Here is a 20,298-nt window from a genome sequence, read left to right on the forward strand (position 1 = left end):
TGTAAACACAAACTTTTATTTTGGATGCGATTAATCGCGATTAATAGTTTGACAGCACTATTTATAATGTTAACAAAAGATTTATATTTCAAATAATACTTTAAAGAATCCAAAATAAAATCATATTATGTTTTCAACAAAAATCTAAAGGAGCACAATTGTTTTCACCATTGATAATAATAATAAATATTTCTTGAGCAGCAAATCAGCATATTAGAATGATTTCTGAAGGATCATGTGACACTGAAGACTGGAGTAAAGATGCTGAAAATACAGCTTTGCATCACAGGAATAAACTACATTTTAATATATATTCAAAACAGTAACAGTTATTTAAAATTTTAATAATATTTCAGAATAATACTGTTTTTATTGTACTTTTGCTAAAATATTGTTGACATCTTGATAAGCATATTTCTTTCTCACACATTGTTTTACCAACCACAACCTTTTTAATTTACCAGTATATTTCCCAGAAGTTGTTCCTTATACAGTAGCTTATGGATTTAAAAGAACCATAAATGAGAATTCTATAAGTGTCAACTTTATCTCAGATGTTTCTCTTAAATTCATCAGGATAAATAAAAATAGACACAAATAAGGCAATTGTTGACACACTGTGCAAGTATATACAGATAATATTTCTAATTATATAATTATGCATTTAGTTAAATATAAATATATATAAACATAAGTTAATGTTCAAATGAAATATTAACAATGTTTATAAATGAGAGATTTAACTTAACGTCCCCATTTAACCTCACTGCTATCTAGGAGAAAGATTTGAGATGTTAAAGCCATCACATGTGTGATATTTCTTTCTGGGTGATGGTGCTCGAGGAATGAAGGATTCAGAAAGACAAATGATCCATTCGAGGTACCTGGCTCCATTTTACCCCACAAATCACTGCAAAAATGCATCATTCTGACTTTTGGGCTCTCAGAGTGAGGTTTGAATTATGATATGACTGGCAAAGAGCGCTTTGTCAAAGTCAGTACAGTCCCTGATTTTAGCCTGTCATTGAGAAACTTTCCTCTTCCCTTCCACAGATGACTTACCCCAGCAGTTATATCATCTCATTTACGTTATGCATTAATCCCAGAGTCAGAACTGTCAGCAAATGCACTGCTTAAATGATTCATACTCTCTTGGCAGAGTTCCTGAATGCAAAGTTAGCCCGTAATTCATGAGAAGAGATGGGGGATACGTGCTAATAAAGTGATGGCGGTTAGCATTGGCTAGCAGCTCGTGAAGGCATTGGCAGCTTGGCATGGCTATAAAAACTGCCAAGCTTGAACCGATTTGTTGCTCCCAGAGGCCAGGCAAATTGGACGAGTCCCTGAAATGATTTTCAAGAGTTTGAAGTGTCTGAAGATTATTGTTGATTATGTAAGTTGATGTGACTGAGAATCGTTCAGAAATGTCCTGCTAACTATGATTAGCCTCAATGACTCTCATATATTCAGCTCACCTGACACTGCAGGACTGTGATTCTTTGTTAATCTTGTGGAACCAGGAAGTTTGGGCTTTTCTGGCTTCTCCGGCAGTGATGATCCCATCTTTGTCCTGGTCTATACTCTGAAATACGGCCCGTGCTCGGTCCCTCTCCTTCGCTGTGAGGATTCTCACAAGCGAATTCTGGATTGAGGAAAAACAGAATCATTTACACAATGCTTTTAGATGAATGGTTGATTGTTCATTATAATTTGGCATTTTGAAAGTTTTTTGGGGAGAAAAGAATAATTTCCACAATACTTTTGTTGAATGGTTGATTGTTCATTATAATTTAATCATTTTTATTATTAATAAAAATAATAATAATAATAATTTTCACAATGCTTTTGGTTGAATGGTTGAATGTTCATTATAATTTAGAATTTTTTTAAATTTTGGAAGAAAAAAAACAGAATAATTTCCACAATGCTTCTGGTTGAATGGGTGAATGTTAATTATAGTTTAGCATTTTTTTTTTTCTTTTTTGGGGGGGGGGGAATAAAATAAAATATTAGTAAAAAAAAATACTAATAATAATAATAATTTCCACAATACTTTGGTTGAATGGTTGATTGTTCATTATAATTAAAAATGTGTATTATTAATAAAAATACTAATAATAATAATTTTCACAATGCTTTTGGTTGAATGGTTGAATGTTCATTATAATTTAGAATTTTTTTAATTTGGAGGAAAAAAAGTATAATCATTTTCACAATGCTTTTGGTTGAATGGTTGAATGTTAATTATAATTTAGCATTTTTTTTTATTTGGGGGGGACAATAATTTCCACAAAGTTTTTGGTTGAATGGGTGAATGTTCATTATAATTTAGCATTTTGACAGTGTTTCAGTGTTTTTTGGAAAACATAAACAGCCAATCGTCCAAGATAATGGGATAATGAGCTATATTATTCGATGGAAGGATTGTGTATTCATACTATTCATAAATGTGAATGTCAATAAATAGTTAAACATAAAGAAACAAAGAAAGTACTTTTATTCAGCAAGGATGCATCAAATTGATCAAAAGTGACAGTACAGACATTTAGAATGTTACAAAATATGTATATTTCAATCTCATCAGTTAGGGATGAGAACAATCTAGTAATTGTTGCACAATTTTTTGTGTTAAGTCTTTAAATGTGCACATGGTTTGAGTCTTTTAGTGTGTACTGTCATAAAACATAAAATGCCTTTATAAGTGGTCATTGCGCTTTTTCCAAAAACGCAAACAAGACGAATTTGTCCATGTCCCACATTACCTCGGTCCGGAACTTCTGCAGCACTGAAAGTGACTCGTGGTAGAGGAAGTCAGACCACTCAATCTGACCCTTCTTCTCTGGATCCAGCGCTGCAAACTGGGCCAGAACCTCCTCTTCCTCCTCATCCGTCAAGTCTCTTTCAAAGAGCTGCTTGGTCACAAAGTGCCTGTACTGCAGGAGTTCATCTGACACCAGGCACGACTCTGAGCAGAAAGTAGGTGAGAGGAGACTTACTGCATCATCAATCAATAGAAACAGGTCAGGCCTAATTACAGTACTGACGCGATAAATTAGTAAACCTTTAATTGGCTTCCTTAATTTACTGCACAAAGACATATTTAAACCAGAATCTAGAGGAGGATGTTAAAATGGGACTGAGAGGAACACCTGGGATGATCTTGCACTGTTTGAAGGTTTCCATCAGACTGTACATCTCTTCTTCAGTAAGCAGCAGGTTCACATTATCCTGAGGGAGGAAGAGGAAGAGTCTTTCGGTTCTGGTAGAACAGACACTTCACATTAAAGAGAATTATACACATTATGCTGCTTACTTGTTTCTGGTCTAACCTTTGAAACAACTATCAACAGGAAATTCATTTTCAATATTAGTACAAATACAGTATGATGCATTGCGCATTAACTCAAATGTAAGATATTTATAAATGAGTTTATCATGAACAGGATAATGAAACAAAATTGTAAATCATGAAACGGTAAGAAGCCATCTGCCTATCCCAGCTGGCTTCTGTGACGTTATTTATTTGTTTGTTTGTTTGTTTGTTTGTTTGTTCGTTCAACGATTGTACATTTTCAATATTAGTACAAATACAGTATGATGCATTGCGCATTAACTCAAATGTAAGATATTTATAAATGAGTTTATCATGAACAGGATAATGAAACAAAATTGTAAATCATGAATCGGTAAGAAGCCATCTGCCTATCCCAGCTGGCTTCTGTGACGTTATTTATTTGTTTGTTTGTTTGTTTGTTTGTTTGTTTGTTCGTTCAACGATTGTAAATGAAATATTTAGTATTTGAATGGATTCAAATTAAATTAAATAGTTAAAGATAAACGCTTTTGAATTATATAGGCTACTTTTATAACAATTTTGATATATATCATGCAGGCCTATATTTTAAATTGAAGAATCGCAAATAGCAATAGACTTTGAATTCAGATTGAATGATTGTGCTCATTTGGTCTACAGGTTATTATAAGTAACGATGATGATTATAAATGTACATCTAATCCATGGAATTATTTAAAAAAATAAACCTATTAAATATAATAATGTCTAATTATAAAAAAAAATATCATGCCACTGGGTACCTTCTGCCCCAATTCACTTGGGGGAGAGGGTCACTTTATCACACAGGTCTGACTTGAAATTTTATTTCCAAATAATATATATAATAATATATTTTTTAACAATAATCCCCCATTAGCAAACAGATTTTAATAACCTTTAATATTCAACATATACAAATAAAATCATAGATCACTATTGTCCAGCGTCAAAACATATCATTTAAACTAAAAGCTGTTCAAATTGAATAAATCTCAAAAACGTTAATGTTCATTTAAAGAGAGTCTACTGATCAAAGTTTTCAATCACTACGCTTCACAATATTTACTGATTAATATTCCCAATCACATCAATATTTGCAGAGAAAAGCCCCCAATAATAATAATAATAGATTAATAAATCATGGAATGGATATTACAAAACGTGGTCTATTTCTTGATCATTTTTCTAAATTAACACATTCAGATGACAACCCTAGTAAAAAGACTTAATGAGGAAAACATCCTGCACAGAGCCTCAGGGCCCTTCAGACTGAGCCTTAAAAACAGAGTTACATTAATTATCTCTAGCAGCAGGTGTTTCAATCTCTCTCTCCCCCCTTTATCTTTCTAAAAAGGCTAACAATCTCTGAACCAAGGGTAATGAACGACCTGACTAACTCGGCTTTTAAGGAAACCTAATGAGTTTGAGGTGTAAGAGGTTCAGGAAGAAGCTCTCACAGATCAAATGACAGCTTGTCCATTCATATCAAATTCAGAGCGAGATTTCTTTCCTGGCTCAAGCTCTGCCTTCAAACGAGCGCTGTCAGAGCCCAGCAGCATTGGGAGTAGCTGTATTTTCAATCAGCTTTCCCCAGGCTGATGAGAACTCATCTGAACAATGGCACTAGAGCAGATGGGAAGGGCAGCCTGCGTCTCAGAGGTACCTCCATTTCCTGTCAGCGGTGACTGTGGGATACACTCCCCTTCTCAGGATGATCATTGAAATGAGATTTGATTTCATGTCCGTTGTGTTATCCACGAGCCATTCTCAACAGACATCAGGTTGGAGACCCCAAAATGAGGAACAGATGTTATAAACAATGCTTAGCGAGAGGTGGTCTATTCATTGTGGTCTGGCCTTCACATCTCAGTGGTAGTTTCTCTGATCCCCTGGAAGGATGTGATTTGAAATCTGCTATCTTTGCTCACGGGTGCATGGTAATGGTCACTTATTTTGGAGCCAGTAAACAACATGTGACTATGTAGCCACAGGAAAATTACATCATGTCAACATCATGTCAACACAGATTGGTTGATGGCACCACAACAATGTCCAGTCCCAAGCCATGAAATGAACATGAAACATTTCAGACTCATAAGCTGCTTGCAGTGATTCCAGTACACGGCTACTTTTAAATGACCATAGATGTAGAAACATGCTTTTTGTCCACAAAATGGTGCAGTCTGGGGATAACTGACAATGCTAAATAGCAAAACCCTGCCCTCTTGGTTGAAATATTGACATTAAATCGGATGTTGACAGTTGGGTTGTGTGTACTTTCATATTTACTTCACAATAACAAAATTCCAGCAAAATTTCACAAAAAAAAATGTCCATTGTCAGTGGATTAGTGATAATATAAAGCAAACCCAGCAGCAAACGCTGCAAATTCTTGCAATGTGATCCAATGCGAAATCTTTAACCCTTAAGTGACCTTCCCAGATGCTCAAATTTCTATTAAAATAACTTGATTTTGACTGTAAAAATTCACCAGATAACTGTAAATCTTACCTTTATTCTACCATAACATCAGGGTTAGGTTCCGAATAGAATAGTTTTTTTTTTTTTTTGTATTTTTTAGAAATTAATAGTTCACAGTATCTGGTTTTAAGATAGTAATCTATTCCAAACACATAGCTTAACTGACCTGAAAAAGCAACTGATTATCCATGATTTTTTTTTTACAGGTCTGTCTCACATTTTTTATATAATTAAAGACAAACCATGTGCAAATTCATCAGTCAACACCATTGCTGCACATTTTCTTCATAAAAAATTAGGTGTACCAAAGACAGTCTGAAAAACGTCCTTTCTAAATTCAGAATTTCAGTGAATTCACTCATGGATTCACTCTCCGATAATGATTCATCCAATATTGCCACTTGCCATTGTGTAGCATTTACTACTTCCGTTAAATGAGTGAAAGTACAGCAGGTCCTAGCCGGTGTGACTGAGTGGAGGCGGGACCTAATTTGCATACCCATGTATGCTAAATGAGGTAAGTGTGTAGAGTTATTTTTTAGCATTTTAAGACATCAAGAAATTATTTTCATTGAAAAAACTGTATAAATATGTCATTGTGATTATCAAAAAAAGAGTTTTAACAGACAAAAATAGTGACAGCAGGGGTACTTTAACGTAAAAGCGGAAGCAGCCATTTGTGAATGTGATTTCTTTTAAATTTTTTAAGCTGTACAAAAACAGTCTATTATGCTGCTTGATATTGCAAACTGACATTTGTTATCATATTGGTGTTTCGTTTTTTTTCGTAGACACACTGGTTTGTAGTGCAAATAGTGTAATCATTTACTGCGCTTTATTATTTTTCTAGTTATTTACCTACAGCAGCTAATGAATCAGAGTCTCGCACATTCATGGAAAACAGCCAACTTCTTCATTGCAAAACAAGGTGGATAGAAGGTTGAGGTTGAGAATGTGCACACATTTCAAAACAAAACGGCAAAATAAGTTCAAGCTTGTGTAGCTAGACACTGTCCTATAAATATGTTTTGGGTTTCAGCATTTTACTAGTCTTCTCATTTTGTATCATATGGCTTTGGAACATCATGAAGATGACTAAATGATGACAGAACTTTCTTTTTTTGGGTGGACTATCCCTTTAAGCCTTCATGTTCGCTGAAACTCCAAGAGATTTGAATTTCACAGGTAAAGAACACAAGCACAGTTGGACAAGCTAGAGGCCAGACAGAGAAAACAACACCGAAGTTTCTCCACAATGCTTCACTGCTGGGTGGCATTTTCAAACCACAAACCTTGAAAGATGTCAGAACGAGATGGGGAGAAAATCACCTAATTATGTTCACACAAATAGTACAGCTAGCTAGCTATTTTGCAAAACAATACACAGCTTATCCCTATTGGCTGTATCTATTTTGCTTCAGCTCACAATTTTCATTGTTAACGTTCCCCATTACCCATGGCATCATCTTTATGAGCATATCTCCACACCAGGTGCATGTCATATCAGTTTGAGCTCTTTTATTGTTGTTTTTGGATGAGTAAGGGCTGTAATTATCTAAATTGTCACATGGCTAATCACAGTGCTGATTCTATTGAATGGTGAAGCCCGCATTTGACGCCAAGTGCCAAAATCAGTTTGACAACCTGGCCTGGACTCTTAATTAATTTTCCACCATGGTCTTCTCGCTAACACTTACTGATGCAAAATTTCATGCTTACAGTACTCCACGCTGATATCATTTCCCATTAAGCCTTAGTGTTATGCTAGAAGTCAGCCCAATGCACTGAAATACACTTGAAGATATTGAATGGTATTACATTAAACAAAACATCAGTGTCCCTTGAAAGCAATATTCAACAGTGTAATCCCCAGTCTGAACATCTCTAGTCCTCGACATACGCACGCTTACACACACATGTGGATTAGGTTGTAGCGAGGGCAGAGTGAGAAAATCAGACACATAAGCTGTAAATTAGCCCTCCAAGGAAATACGCGCCAGACATTTCGGCAACAACCCGGCGCTTCACATATTGTTTCGAGGGATGTGTCCACAGCTGTTTATGTTTGCAATGCAGCATGAGATGCAACCCATTTGAGGGTGTGAATCTAGCTGGAAACCAGGGAGTGCATCTGGAGTGCGTGTAGCAGCAGCAGCCTCGAAAATGTCTTACACTCTCAACAAATGATTTAAGCATCAGCAGCCTGCACGACTGAGATAAGCGCTCTACTTCACTTTGAAGGACGCTCGTACGCTTTGACAGCCTGACAGCCAGACTTCTCTGGCGCCGGGAGAAAGACCACTTTGAACAGAGCCCAAACTCTCTAGCATAACACAATCATCTTGACATGCTCATCTTCACGCTGACCTTTGGGAGGAGCTCTATGGTGTAAGGATCTGTGGATATATGCTAGCCAACAGGTGGTCTATATATTTGATAACTCTGTCAGCACTTTTTGCTGGAGAGGGATATAAAAAGAAGAGGAAAACTTGGACATATTTAGTTAAGAAATGTCCTTGGTCTTATTGTGTCTCTGAAACAACTTGTAACTTGGGGCATTAGGCGATTTTTTTTTGTGTGTCAAATCCATTAATTTCCACAGGAATACACAGCCACTTTTCCACACTCGGGCCGAGCGGTTCTAAGAGCTGCAACAACGGAAAGTTATGTTTTGGCTTGAGAATTTCAGAATTCTGAGAGGCAATGACTGACGTATTTGTATTGCAATCTCTGTTATCAGCCCAACAGTGGAAAATTAAACCATATCCATACCCGCTGGGCTGGATCAGCTTGGAATGGCATCGTTAAGAAATGAGAACAGTTTGGGCCGACGGTGGAAAAGTGACTCGTGATACGGAATTTTGCATGGGACCAAAACAGTGTTAATTTCATCAATGAAGATGACGACAAAAAATATTCGTTAACGAAAAAATTTTCTGTGACTAAGACGAGACGTTGACGAGCTAAAACTAATATCTGATGATAAAAACTATGACGAAATTTATGCCGTGTCTTCGTTAACAAGACGAGACGGGACTCTGTTGAGGACTACCAGACATTCAAAATACATCCTATAGGCTACTGTCTTGTTCTTCAAAATGTGCGTCCCTGTCATTGGATTGCAATCAGATAAGGGGCGTTTGCATATCTAGTCTCAAAAGTTAGTGAAGGCGGGATAGGCGGATAGAAGTGCTCTCTCTCGCGCATGCTCCCCTTCTTCAGTTCTCATATAAAGCGCACGATCAGTTCTCAGTGTTCAAATACACACAAACAGTCCAAATGTCTATTGTGTAGAGCAGGGGTGGCGAACGTCAGTCCTGGAGAGCCGCAGCCCTGCAGAGTTTTGCTTCAACCCTAATCAAACACACCTGAACAAGCTAATCAAGGTCTGAAGGGTTGCTAGAAAGCTACAGGCAGGTGAGTTTTAATTAGGGTTGGAGCTGAACTCTGCAGGGCTGCGGCTCTCCAGGACCGGAGTTCGCCACCGCTGGTGTAGAGTATCATTTTATATAGAGTATAAAATGCATTGCTGTTCTGTTGTAAGTCATCTTAAAGATTCCTAAATGCATCTACTTTCAGAAGGCCAAATAAAGTGCTTTTGCTTTCGCCTAGAAACACACAGCGTCTCCCTGACATGGCTGCTTCAACACTAACTGCAGTTACTGAAACCACGCCTTCTTTCTTTGCGTGCACATTTGGGCGGCATTATGCTAATATTTCCACATAGTGAGGTAGATATGTGGGGGCGTGTTAGAACGAGCCGTTTTAGGGGGGCGTGGCAGAGTCTTAACTTTGATAAAGAATATCTCTATGGTTTTGAGACTTTAGTCTTTGCAACTTCAGGGATCTTATCTATGCACAATCAGCTTGTAACACTCCAAAGAGAAAGGAAAACTTGAAATCGCATCATATGACCCCCTTAAATACAGTCAGTTATGGATTAAGTGAATGTAAACAGGTGGGTTAAAACTGAACGTGTGTAGTATAACATGCATGCCTTCCATCTTAAAGAGACAGCATTCCTAATTAAGTACCTATCCGTGTCTTTAATGTTAACCAACAAAAGATGTTCAATAAATATGTCAAGTAAACCTACTGTATCTGAAGAATGTGTTTAATTTGTCTTATTGTCTTATTCTTCTTCTTTTTCAAAAATTATAAATTATATATATTATATATGAACAACTATAATTTTTATAAGCTGCTCCCTTTTCACAACTGTTAAAGGGATAGTTCACCCAAAACTGAAAATTGTCATCATTTATTCAACTTTTTCCAAATTCAATCCTTGATTCAAATTTCTCATAAGCTTAATTGATTTGGTCTAAAGAGAGAAGAATTAATGACTATTTTTGTTTGAAGACTACATATAAAATAGCTACCAAAATAAATGTTGGTAACTGCAGTTTGGCTAAAAGTAATGACTAAAAGTTGACAAAAATGCAATGGCTTTTCGTCGACTAAAACTAGACTAAAACTATGAAAGACTCAAATGACTAAATGTGACTAAGTCTATTAAAGGGGTCATATGATGCGATTTCAATTTTTCCTTTCTCTTTGGAGTGTTACAAGCTCTTGGTGCATAAAGAAGATCTGTAAAGTTGCAAAGACTAAAGTCTCAAATCCAAAGAGATAGTCTTTATAAAAGTTAAGACTGGTCCACGCCCTCAAAAAACACCTACCTACCTAAGAGTCAACCACGCCTACCTAAAACGGCTCATTCTAAAGATTTGGTAACACTTTTGATTTATACTGACTATGAGAAACGTTGCAAGTATATGTCAACTTATTCTACTAAACCTAAGCTAACAGTCTACTCTGAGAGTTAGTAGACATGTAGTTGCAAGTTAATGAGAATTAGTTGACATGTAGTTGCAAAGTTACTTATAGTTTGTAGAATATCTACAGTGGACTATCAAAATAAAGTGTAACCAATCATATAAACATTTATAATCATTTAAGCCATTTATATACCCGTTTCATTGATTTATCCATTGATTAGTCACTTATATTTTTAAAATATAACATATTTTATATTATATTTTTTCATTGTTTGAAGTTTATTTACTTTTCTGAGATTTAATTATTGTAGAAAGTACATCAAAAGATAAAATTGCAAGAAAAAAACGTAAATAGAAATTTGTTGTTTATAGTCTTATGATTGTGTGGTTTCAAGGGATATTTGTGTTCATTAGTAAGAGACAAGAGAATGTCTCCATTTCAAGGTTTTTAATGTCACGTTGTGAAGCGGTAATTTTCCATTGCTATTGCTTGTGGTATAATAACACTTGTTGTATTTGAAACACGCAACTAAGACTATTCAATAAACTCTGCTCCTTTTTTATCATCACCATTTTGTCGTTTGCTTCTGCTCTTCTCTAGTCAACTTCTTGGCTGATAGAAGATTGTTAATAGAGTATTGGGTACCAAACAAGACTTTTGGGTATTAGACAATTTTGCTGACTAGTTGTTCTGTTACCAGTCAAAACGAATATTTTCTCACAGGATCTGGCATCCGGGACAGGATTTGATATTTCTGGCGTGGAGCCATGATCATGACCTCCCTTTGAATATTTCACACGGAAATATGTAATATTACAGAAATAACGCATTGTTTCACACAGGAATGAAAAACAGCTAATGATATTGAAATCTAAACTTTTTAAAGGTATAATTCCCCAAAAAAATCAATATTCTGTAATTTTTTTTTTGTTCAAAACCTTTACACTGTTGTTTTTGTTCAACGATACATTGAAAAGTTTCAGAAAAATTTTCATAATTCTCTCATAATTTTCCATACAGTGGCAGTTCATAGTGACTACATCTATGACAATCAGGTCATTGTAATTTCTAAGTAAACTGTTCCTTTAAGACAGCCGCAGAGATAAATAAATAGTTCAGTCATGAAACTCTAGATGGCGCATTCTGACGGGGTGTTAACGTAACTGATGATATTCAGAGTTAAATGACTTGGCACAAGCTGATTGGTTCATGCTGCATATGCAGCCAATGAGCTTACTGCCTTGCATTTATATGGCTGGCTAGCATTCACTTGAGATTCCTGCAGCGCGCTTTCAGAGTTTCTCTGAAACCCTCCACCTTCCCCAGCTCCACCTAATGTTGCCTTGGCAACTAACTGAAATAAAACAAATTTATTTTTTTTATAACTAAAATTTAAGAACTAAAATTGCTTATAAACTGATATACACATTAATAAAAATTAAATAGAAATATTTTTTAAAAACTAAATGAGAATATCACATAACAAAAGGACTAAACTAAATATAAAATGAAAACTGAAAATATAAAAATAAAAGCTAACTCAAAACATTAATGAATACTATAACAGTATATAAATAATACAAAAGTAATTTGTAGCTAGTTTTAATGCTACAAATGAGAGAAGTTAGGACGTTAGTTTAGCTAGGATAATGTACAGTAGCTTGTTTACACTATTTGTAAAACAACACTACTAAAATTAATACACTTAAGTTACTAGCATTGCTACTTTTTACTCAATAACCTTTCAACAGGTAATGAGTGTTTAACAAATGTGGTCGATCCCTGATGGAGTCTACTGTCTAACGAACTCGTCTCATTTCATGCTGTTCTTCCTCTCTGCAGCGTCGCCCGATAGAGACAGACATAACTATTGACAACCTGTCACATTAATGCAACTCAGGGTCAGACATTTTAAAACCTTGGAAATGTGCAGAGACAAAACTGTAGTTCAAAGTTTAGATCATTTTCGAGGACTTCTGGTGCAGACCCACAGGAGTTGGGATGATTTGAGAGCTGTGATGACTCACGGCCAGTTACATATATAAAATATTAGGATGGCTTTGTCAAGTCAAATTAATAAGGCAGTCCATATAATGAATATATGCCCATAAAATGCCAAAGTGCTATTTTTATCATCCACAGACAGTAGAGGTCCACTACCATTCCAGCAGTTAAATACCAATGGGTCGTACTGATTCAGATTTAGAGGCTCAGTGGCAAGGTGACATCCTTCAGCTCTTCTACTGCGCTAATTCGGCTCCACTTACAGCGCTACTGCTGCTACTTCTGCTGCTAGAGTCAGTGACGCAAACGTACAATCCCAGCTAAATATTACAATGTGAAAGGACGTGGAACGTGGAAACCAAGCATTAAAATTAGCTGTAGAACCACTGCTACCTAGTCAACTTCAAGTAACTTGTTACTTTGAGTATTAAATAGGAGCTTTACACACCTTTTTTAAGGATCGTGGCACTAGGAAACCAGGGATCAAATACTTGTCAGATATTCCAGATGAATAATTCACCCTACTGTGGCGTAGGCACCAGACACACTCAGTCTCTGCTCTTCAGATTGTGACATGTGTCTCTGAGGAGAGTGTGGATTGTGATATGAGCGCGGGGGAGAGAGGTGCTGTATTTAGAAGCGGGACGATCAGAAGAGCCGAAGGATGTCACCTTGCCACTGAGCCTCTAAATCTGAATCAGTACGACCCATTGGTATTTAACTGCTGGAATGGTAGTGGACCTCTACTGTCTGTGGATGATAAAAAGTTTAAAGTTAAAAAAAACGAACCGTTTCAAATGTTTTATTTCATCCATATTACCTGCTCTCTTTGCCCAAGTGGCACGTCTACCGGTTGGTCGTCGTTGACCTCTCTCTTTGGCCGCACAAACGCAGGAGGAGCGAGCTGATGTGCCTTCTTTAGATCCTCAGGCTCCACCCCCTTTCCATCACGGAGCCGCCCCCAAGCCTCCTGATTGGCCTTATGTGCCTCTCTGGGCGGAGCTGAGGCCTGCTGATTTGGTAATGACCCTGGTTTGCTGTCCTTGTCTTTCAGTTCAGTATGCTCCTTGTTCGCCTGGTGGGATCCATCAGCAGATCCGTCCCCGTTCTCAGCTATGACCTCTTCAGTCGGGGCCCCAGCCGCTGGGGCCGCCCGGTCCTTCAGACCGTCTTTAAATGCTGACACCACCACGCTGCACTTCTGCACCTTCTCCACCTGCTGCTTCTTGGACATCAGTACACCCATGGCTGCAATATAGTAACACAACAAAAGCTATTTTTACCATAAGACATTATTGATTTATATCAGGCTATGCAATCACCAACGCTGGTGTTTTCAGCTGGTTAAGCTTCAAATCCTACATTATATTAATATAGCAAAGAGACAGTTCTCATGCTTGTGCGTTGGTGTTAGCACCCTGTTGCATAACAGATATTAAGGTTGAAAACAAGACATGTTCTATCGACTTTGTCTCTAAATCATTGCTCCGGCAAAATACGCCCACATGCTGGATCAAGCAGATTTTGTGAACCACAGCAAATGTGTTGCAAACCACCTCGCTAGCGTTTTCTTCACACAGATCTCTGATATGATTGATCACTGGCAGGCTTGGTGTGTCTCGTATTGGTCTGCTGCCATCACAGACCATCAATCTTAACTAATGGGAACATGGGATGACTTGTGATTGCAGTGTGAACGGAGAGCAAAACCAATGCAGAGCTGTTCGATCGCAAGATTTTGTGATTCACGATCAGGGGTGTTTGCCATTCAGAACTTCAATTCCAATTTAATTTCTGAAGCGTTTTAGAATTTTAAAAAAATGTCAACATTGATAATAATGAGAAATAGTTCTTGAGCAGCAAATCAGCATATTAGAATGATTTCTTAAGAACCATGTGACACTGAAGTCTGAGCAAAAACTGTGATTTAGCTTGTCCAGACATCAGATCATCTTGAATGCTTGCTCCATCCATTCAGCCTTTAATCAGGGTAATGGTGTGAAACTGCTTCAGTTGGCATTCTCTCGCCTTCTAAACGCAAGGCACAGCATGCTTCTGAATTTCAATGGATATTTCCTTCCCCCATTTATTCTTAACCATCAACCCAAGCTCTGACCCATCACGTTCATCTCTCTCTGCACCCACCTAAACAAGCCACACTGTAATAACACTAAAGGGTGCACCAAGTCAGCAATCTCACAGAAATAAAAGAGTGGAATATCTTTCCGATTAGCTCAAAGGATGCAGTGTATTCTGGGCAACGGCTTTCTCACCAACACAGCTCACTAACAGGCCAGCTATATTTCCCTGAAAAATTTAGACGACTCTCCTGAAAAAGAAATGAAGATGGAGGCGGAGGGGAGACTGTATGAAAACTCACATATGTACACGGCTCTGCTGTCTCTGTGTCTCTATGCTTGGATTTTGACACAGACTCAGTGCTGCCGATCACATGGTCCTGAACTTAAGCAGAAATTTGCGTCACTTAATAGTTTGAGTCAATTAATAGCTGAGTTTACCTATATATTAACCATTTAAAAAATAAATAAATCTAAAAATATATATCGTTTCACAGAAGAGAAATGTGTTAGTTTTACTTTTTATATAGACGGACGGACGGACGGACAGATAGATAGATAGATAGATAGATCCTTTATGATAATCAAAGGGGTCATATGATGCGATTTCAAGTTTTCCTTTCTCTTTGGAGTGTTACAAGCTGTTCGTGAATAGATAAGATCCCTAAAGTTGCAAAGACTAAAGTCTCAAACCCAAAGAGATATTCTTTATAAAAGTTAAGACTCGTCCACGCCCTCCTAAATCTCCTCGTTCTAACACGCCCCCACATGTCTACGTCACTGTGTGGGACGATTTGCCTAACGCCGCCCAAATGTTCACGCAAAGAAAGAAGGCATAACTTTATTGTTGCTGCCGCCGCCATGCTGTGAAGACGCTCTGTGTTTCGTTGCAAAAGCGAAACTACTTTGTTTGGTCTTCCAAAAGAGGACACGACTAGAAATCAGTGGTTAAGTTGTATTTACAACACTGTTCCAGAACACTTCAACCCAAATATTCAGATGTTTGCAATGCATTTGATGGAGGACTGTTTCCTGATCCTGGTAGAGTAACTACAATGCACGCTGTTCTGACTCACAGCCTATAAGTACATTTTCATATTTAAAGAATTTGCCACTGATGATTCAATGAGACTGATGAGCTTTGAAAAATTCGAGGCGTTTCAGAAAGGCGGGTCATAGAGGAGAAACAATAATGTACAGTATGTGGAAAATAATGTGTTTTTTTAACCTTAAACCGCATAAATACATTTCATTACACCAAATACACAAAATAATGTTCTTTTTAGCAACATCATATTATCCCTTTAAATCACATTCATCCTGAGAAGCACTGGTTATTAGCTGTGCTTGTTTTCAATATCATGTTGACATATATGTGAAATGTGTGAAATCGTGTCTCATAAAGTGAGGCTGTGAATTGGAGTTTATAGGCATTTTATGTGAGGACACCGGGGACATCGTGGCGTCTAATTATCATTCTGTGTGAGGCATCTGTCTGCACAGATGTTCAGCAGAATATGTCTTAGTGCATTTACTTCATATAAAGGTAACCATTGCTTCTTCTAAGTGTTCAATTAAATTAAATTTCTCCCTGTCCTTATGACAATCTGCAGATAAAGTCAACTGAGGCAATAATCAAACTTGCTCACCTAAAATATTCACTCTCCCTCTTATATATTAAACTTTGTTTTAGTGAACCAGCTTATTTAGAAAGTTAATTTAAATGAAGAATGAAGAAAAGATCTATCTATCTATCTATCCATCCATCCATCCATCTATATATTGTTATATTGTTCTATCATTCTATCTATTGTTCTATCTATCTATTGTTTTATCATTCTATCATTCTGTCTATCGTTCTATCTATCTATTGTTTTATCATTCTATTATTCTATCTATTGTTCTATCTATCCCTGCACAGAGATTTGTGTGGTATCTTTTTCCAATATACCAAACGATTGATTTTTTTTTAAAATAACAATAAAAAGAAAGAATAATAGCTACAATACATCCTTTTATTAGTAACTGCGAGAGAAATAGAGATGCTGATTTGTGAGCAAATAATTTCTTTGAGTCAGTTCTTTTTAATTTGGTTCAGAAAGGCTGTCAGAATGAATCATTCGCGAATCTGACTAATCCGAATTCATGAATGAATTCAGAAAATGCTCACAAAATTGAAAATCCTGTACATTCTTGAAAACATCTCCATTGTTGAAGAAAGAAATTCATGCTGCAACACGAAGGTGACTAAATGAACACAGAAAGTTCTTTTTTGGGGTGAACTGTCCCTTTAAATTATGAGTAACTTGTAGTGTTGTGGGCTGCAGTTTCGATCATTGAAACATTTCAGAAGCTACACTTACAGCAAAACTTCTGAATGCTAATGTTTCAGATGCATGGCACCTACATGTTCACCAGCCTTTGTTTTTTCCTCTAATATTATTGTAATACCATGTTTCACAAATCGGCTTCGCACTGTCAAGCTGTCGCTGACTTGAATCCCAACAAACCCTGCCTTTCATGCGCTGCTCCTGTGGGGAACCGTTCTGTGAATAGGACAGCGACAAAGCATTCTTTTTTCCATGGGAATGCTTCCCATTGACGTGAATATCCCATCCCCAAAAGCCTGGAACTAATCACACTAACGAGTTCACTAAGGCCACCTTCTGCCAGTGATTGGAATCACAAACACCCACCAAGAAAAAAAAAAAAAAGCAGCCAAACTTTATTCAAAGATAAAATCGCCAACGCTCTCTGTAAACACTAATGAGCAACAAAGTGATAAAACACATAATCTGTACAATGTGGGCTTGTGCTCTTTGGGAACATTTATGAACGCATATATGCCATCGCATCCCGTAATGCCTCACCTTGGACACTCAGTGGCCCAAAAGCAAAGTGTGCTGGCCAAACTATGAGTACGGGGAGTTGAGATTCCTCTCGCATGCTGGCCTATGGGCTCGGAGGCGTCGCAATGTGGAGGAATTTGAATGTAAATGCCTCTAGAGAGAGGAGCCCCCACATTGGCATTCAGTTCCTGTCAGGCACTGAGTCTGTGCCAGGCACTCTTCTGAGAGGAGGTGACAATGAGAGCTGTGAGAGAGACGAGGGAACCTGGAGTGTCTGCTGGGTTCCAGAGCTGACACACATGGTGCATTGTGGGTAGGATGGCAGACAGGAGAGAACCGGGCATTAAAAGGTGGAGGAGGGTTCTGAAGAAGTAGGACAGGGCTAATAGCGGGGGTTCATGTCAAATAGATCAACTGAAGCAATACTAATATTGAACCATAACAAATAGCAAGCATGTACGGTACTACAAAGGCCAAGAATAGAATATGATGAAATATATCAAATGGTAAATAACAGAAAAAGTGTCATAAACATGCAAGGTGTGTTGGTGACTTGGAAAAAGTTCAGAAGGTCAAATACAGAACGTTCAAATTCAGACACTCCTGTTAACCTATATGTTTGGATTAGATCAGCTTTATTTTCATTATGTTCTCTAGTATTATTTTTATTAGCATTAGAATTATCAATAATATAGTTTCTTACATGAAGAAAAACAAATCATTATTATCATTATCACTGTCATCAAGCTCTGGTTAAATCAGCTTTATATTCATATAACAAATTATTATTATTATAGATGATACTCAAGTCAAGATAGTCAAAAAAAATATTAACATCACTGAATCAACCTAAATACATTAACTGATACCAACAACTTATATTTGTGTGAGTTAAATCAAGCAGAAATAGCTTGTTAGGGAAATTAATAATAATAATGATAGGAAAATATTATTGTTATTGTTATTGTTGTTGTTGTTGATAGTATAGTAGAAGTAGTACTAGTATAATTTATTGCTATTACTAGTATTATTATTTTGCAGGTAGTAATATTTATATTGCTCCTTAAATATGAAATAATATTACTTACAATATTTATAAAACATTGTTACATTTGGTAATATAAAATATTTAAAATCAGATTATTAAGAATTTTTAATAATAATGATGATGTTTGTTGTTGTTGTTATTTTTGATGATGACGATGCACTTATTATTATTTATTATTATGCAGGTAGTAATACCATAATAATGCTCTTCAAATCTCAAATATTATTACTTACAATATTTTACATCTAGTAATAAAAATAATACTATTTACTATTAATATGAATGATTAAAATAGTATTATCTAAACATAAATAAATCTATACATTGACTGTTTAAATTCCATAGAATCTATAGAAATGTATCTAAATGATGTTCTGTAAAATTCTACAGCCTCATCATTTTCCCCAAATGTGCGACTTTTCTGCTCGCAGGCACCTGACTTCCGCTCCTCAATGACTACATAACACCCTGCTCGCTCCTGGACTGTGACGTCAGAAGTGATGCACAAGGGTCTCACAAAGAGACTGCAATTGATCCAGAAAAACTTACCTCTGCAGTGCTGCTCAAAGGAGCGTGTACACTTCGCCACGCACAAGTTATCGTGTGAAACATCTGACTGCACAGCCAACATTGTAAATACGTCACGTGCAACATTCAGTGTCATTGTAACAAAAGTTATTGCGTAAAGTCTGGCAGCTGGCTATCAAACCCCAGCCTCATTACATTTCACAGTGGAAAATGATGCAATATAATGCATGGCTCTCATCCACACCCGCTTAAACAGCACTGACCTAGATCGGGTGTTACAGACGGGGTATTTTTCTACACCCTCATAAAACTGATGCATGAATGATCCGTCTCTTGACATTTACGTCCATGCAAGTTGCGTGCGTTTATGACCAGCAATTTCAATGCATGTTCTATGTTGCATTCAATGCACGTCCTGCAAGCTTTTCTAAATGTGGACTGTAAAAATCACAACTGTCTTGTTTAGTTAGTACCTATAGTTGAAACTATACCTGAAGGAAATGGGATGGTGCTCCGGTACTTGGGACTCGATTCCTTCTGCTCCTCTCACGCGCTGCCAGCAGTCATTTCAAGGTTTGCTTTCGTCAGTGAAGGCTATGCGTGTGTGATCGCGGCGGTCAGTGTACAGTATGTAACCCCGTCAAACAAATATTCCGCAGCCGAGCAAACAGCGTTGTTTTGAGGCACGAGCTGAGGGCGCGGAGGCTGGACAGCTCCGGTGCTGAATTCTGGAGTGTAACTTTGCTCTGGAGACCGTACAGCTCGCGTAAATAAACACAGCCCTGGTAAAAGTTGTGTCTGCTGCTTCTGCTGACTAGCCCACTAGATTCGCGAGGGTCCAGTGTTCCTCGAGCCTCTTCGTGGAACTTGTTTTCAGCCTGCGAAAGGAGACGTTTCATTGGTCTGTTCAAATGACGTTGGCACTAGGAAATGAGATGAGCCTATACACGGAATGTGGATGCAAAACTGCTTTAATGAACATACACCATTGATTTTCGGGGGTTGTAATCATTACATTACAATATTTTCACTAATCAGTAAAGAATATCTAGACAACAGGGTGTGCATTATACTTACAATATACAGTTCTGGCTACAAAAACTAGGCATATTAATTTATTAATTATATATTGTTCATTTGACATACTTATGCCCGATAGCGGGGCATGTAGTAGCATTATATGAAGTAAGTTGT

General features: G+C 37.1%; 1 protein-coding gene across 1 annotated transcript in view; it reads right to left on the reverse strand.

The window, feature by feature from the left end:
- LOC107567436 (PHD finger protein 24-like) overlaps nucleotides 1-19,952 on the reverse strand; it is a 24,478-nt gene extending 4,526 nt beyond the window's left edge. The window contains exons 1-5 of the mRNA XM_016253111.1: nucleotides 19,596-19,952; nucleotides 13,408-13,849; nucleotides 3,150-3,259; nucleotides 2,763-2,965; nucleotides 1,476-1,642 (exon numbers count right to left, since the gene is read on the reverse strand). Coding sequence (XP_016108597.1) covers nucleotides 1,476-1,642; nucleotides 2,763-2,965; nucleotides 3,150-3,259; nucleotides 13,408-13,847 — 920 coding nt within the window. The 5' untranslated portion in view covers nucleotides 13,848-13,849; nucleotides 19,596-19,952. The remainder of the gene's footprint in view (nucleotides 1-1,475; nucleotides 1,643-2,762; nucleotides 2,966-3,149; nucleotides 3,260-13,407; nucleotides 13,850-19,595) is intronic.
- Nucleotides 19,953-20,298: the final 346 nt, after the last annotated feature.

The sequence above is a fragment of the Sinocyclocheilus grahami genome, unplaced genomic scaffold (assembly GCF_001515645.1).
Source record: "Sinocyclocheilus grahami isolate Dianchi unplaced genomic scaffold, SAMN03320097.WGS_v1.1 scaffold1159.1, whole genome shotgun sequence".
In the NCBI taxonomy this organism is placed as follows: Eukaryota; Metazoa; Chordata; class Actinopteri; order Cypriniformes; family Cyprinidae; genus Sinocyclocheilus; species Sinocyclocheilus grahami.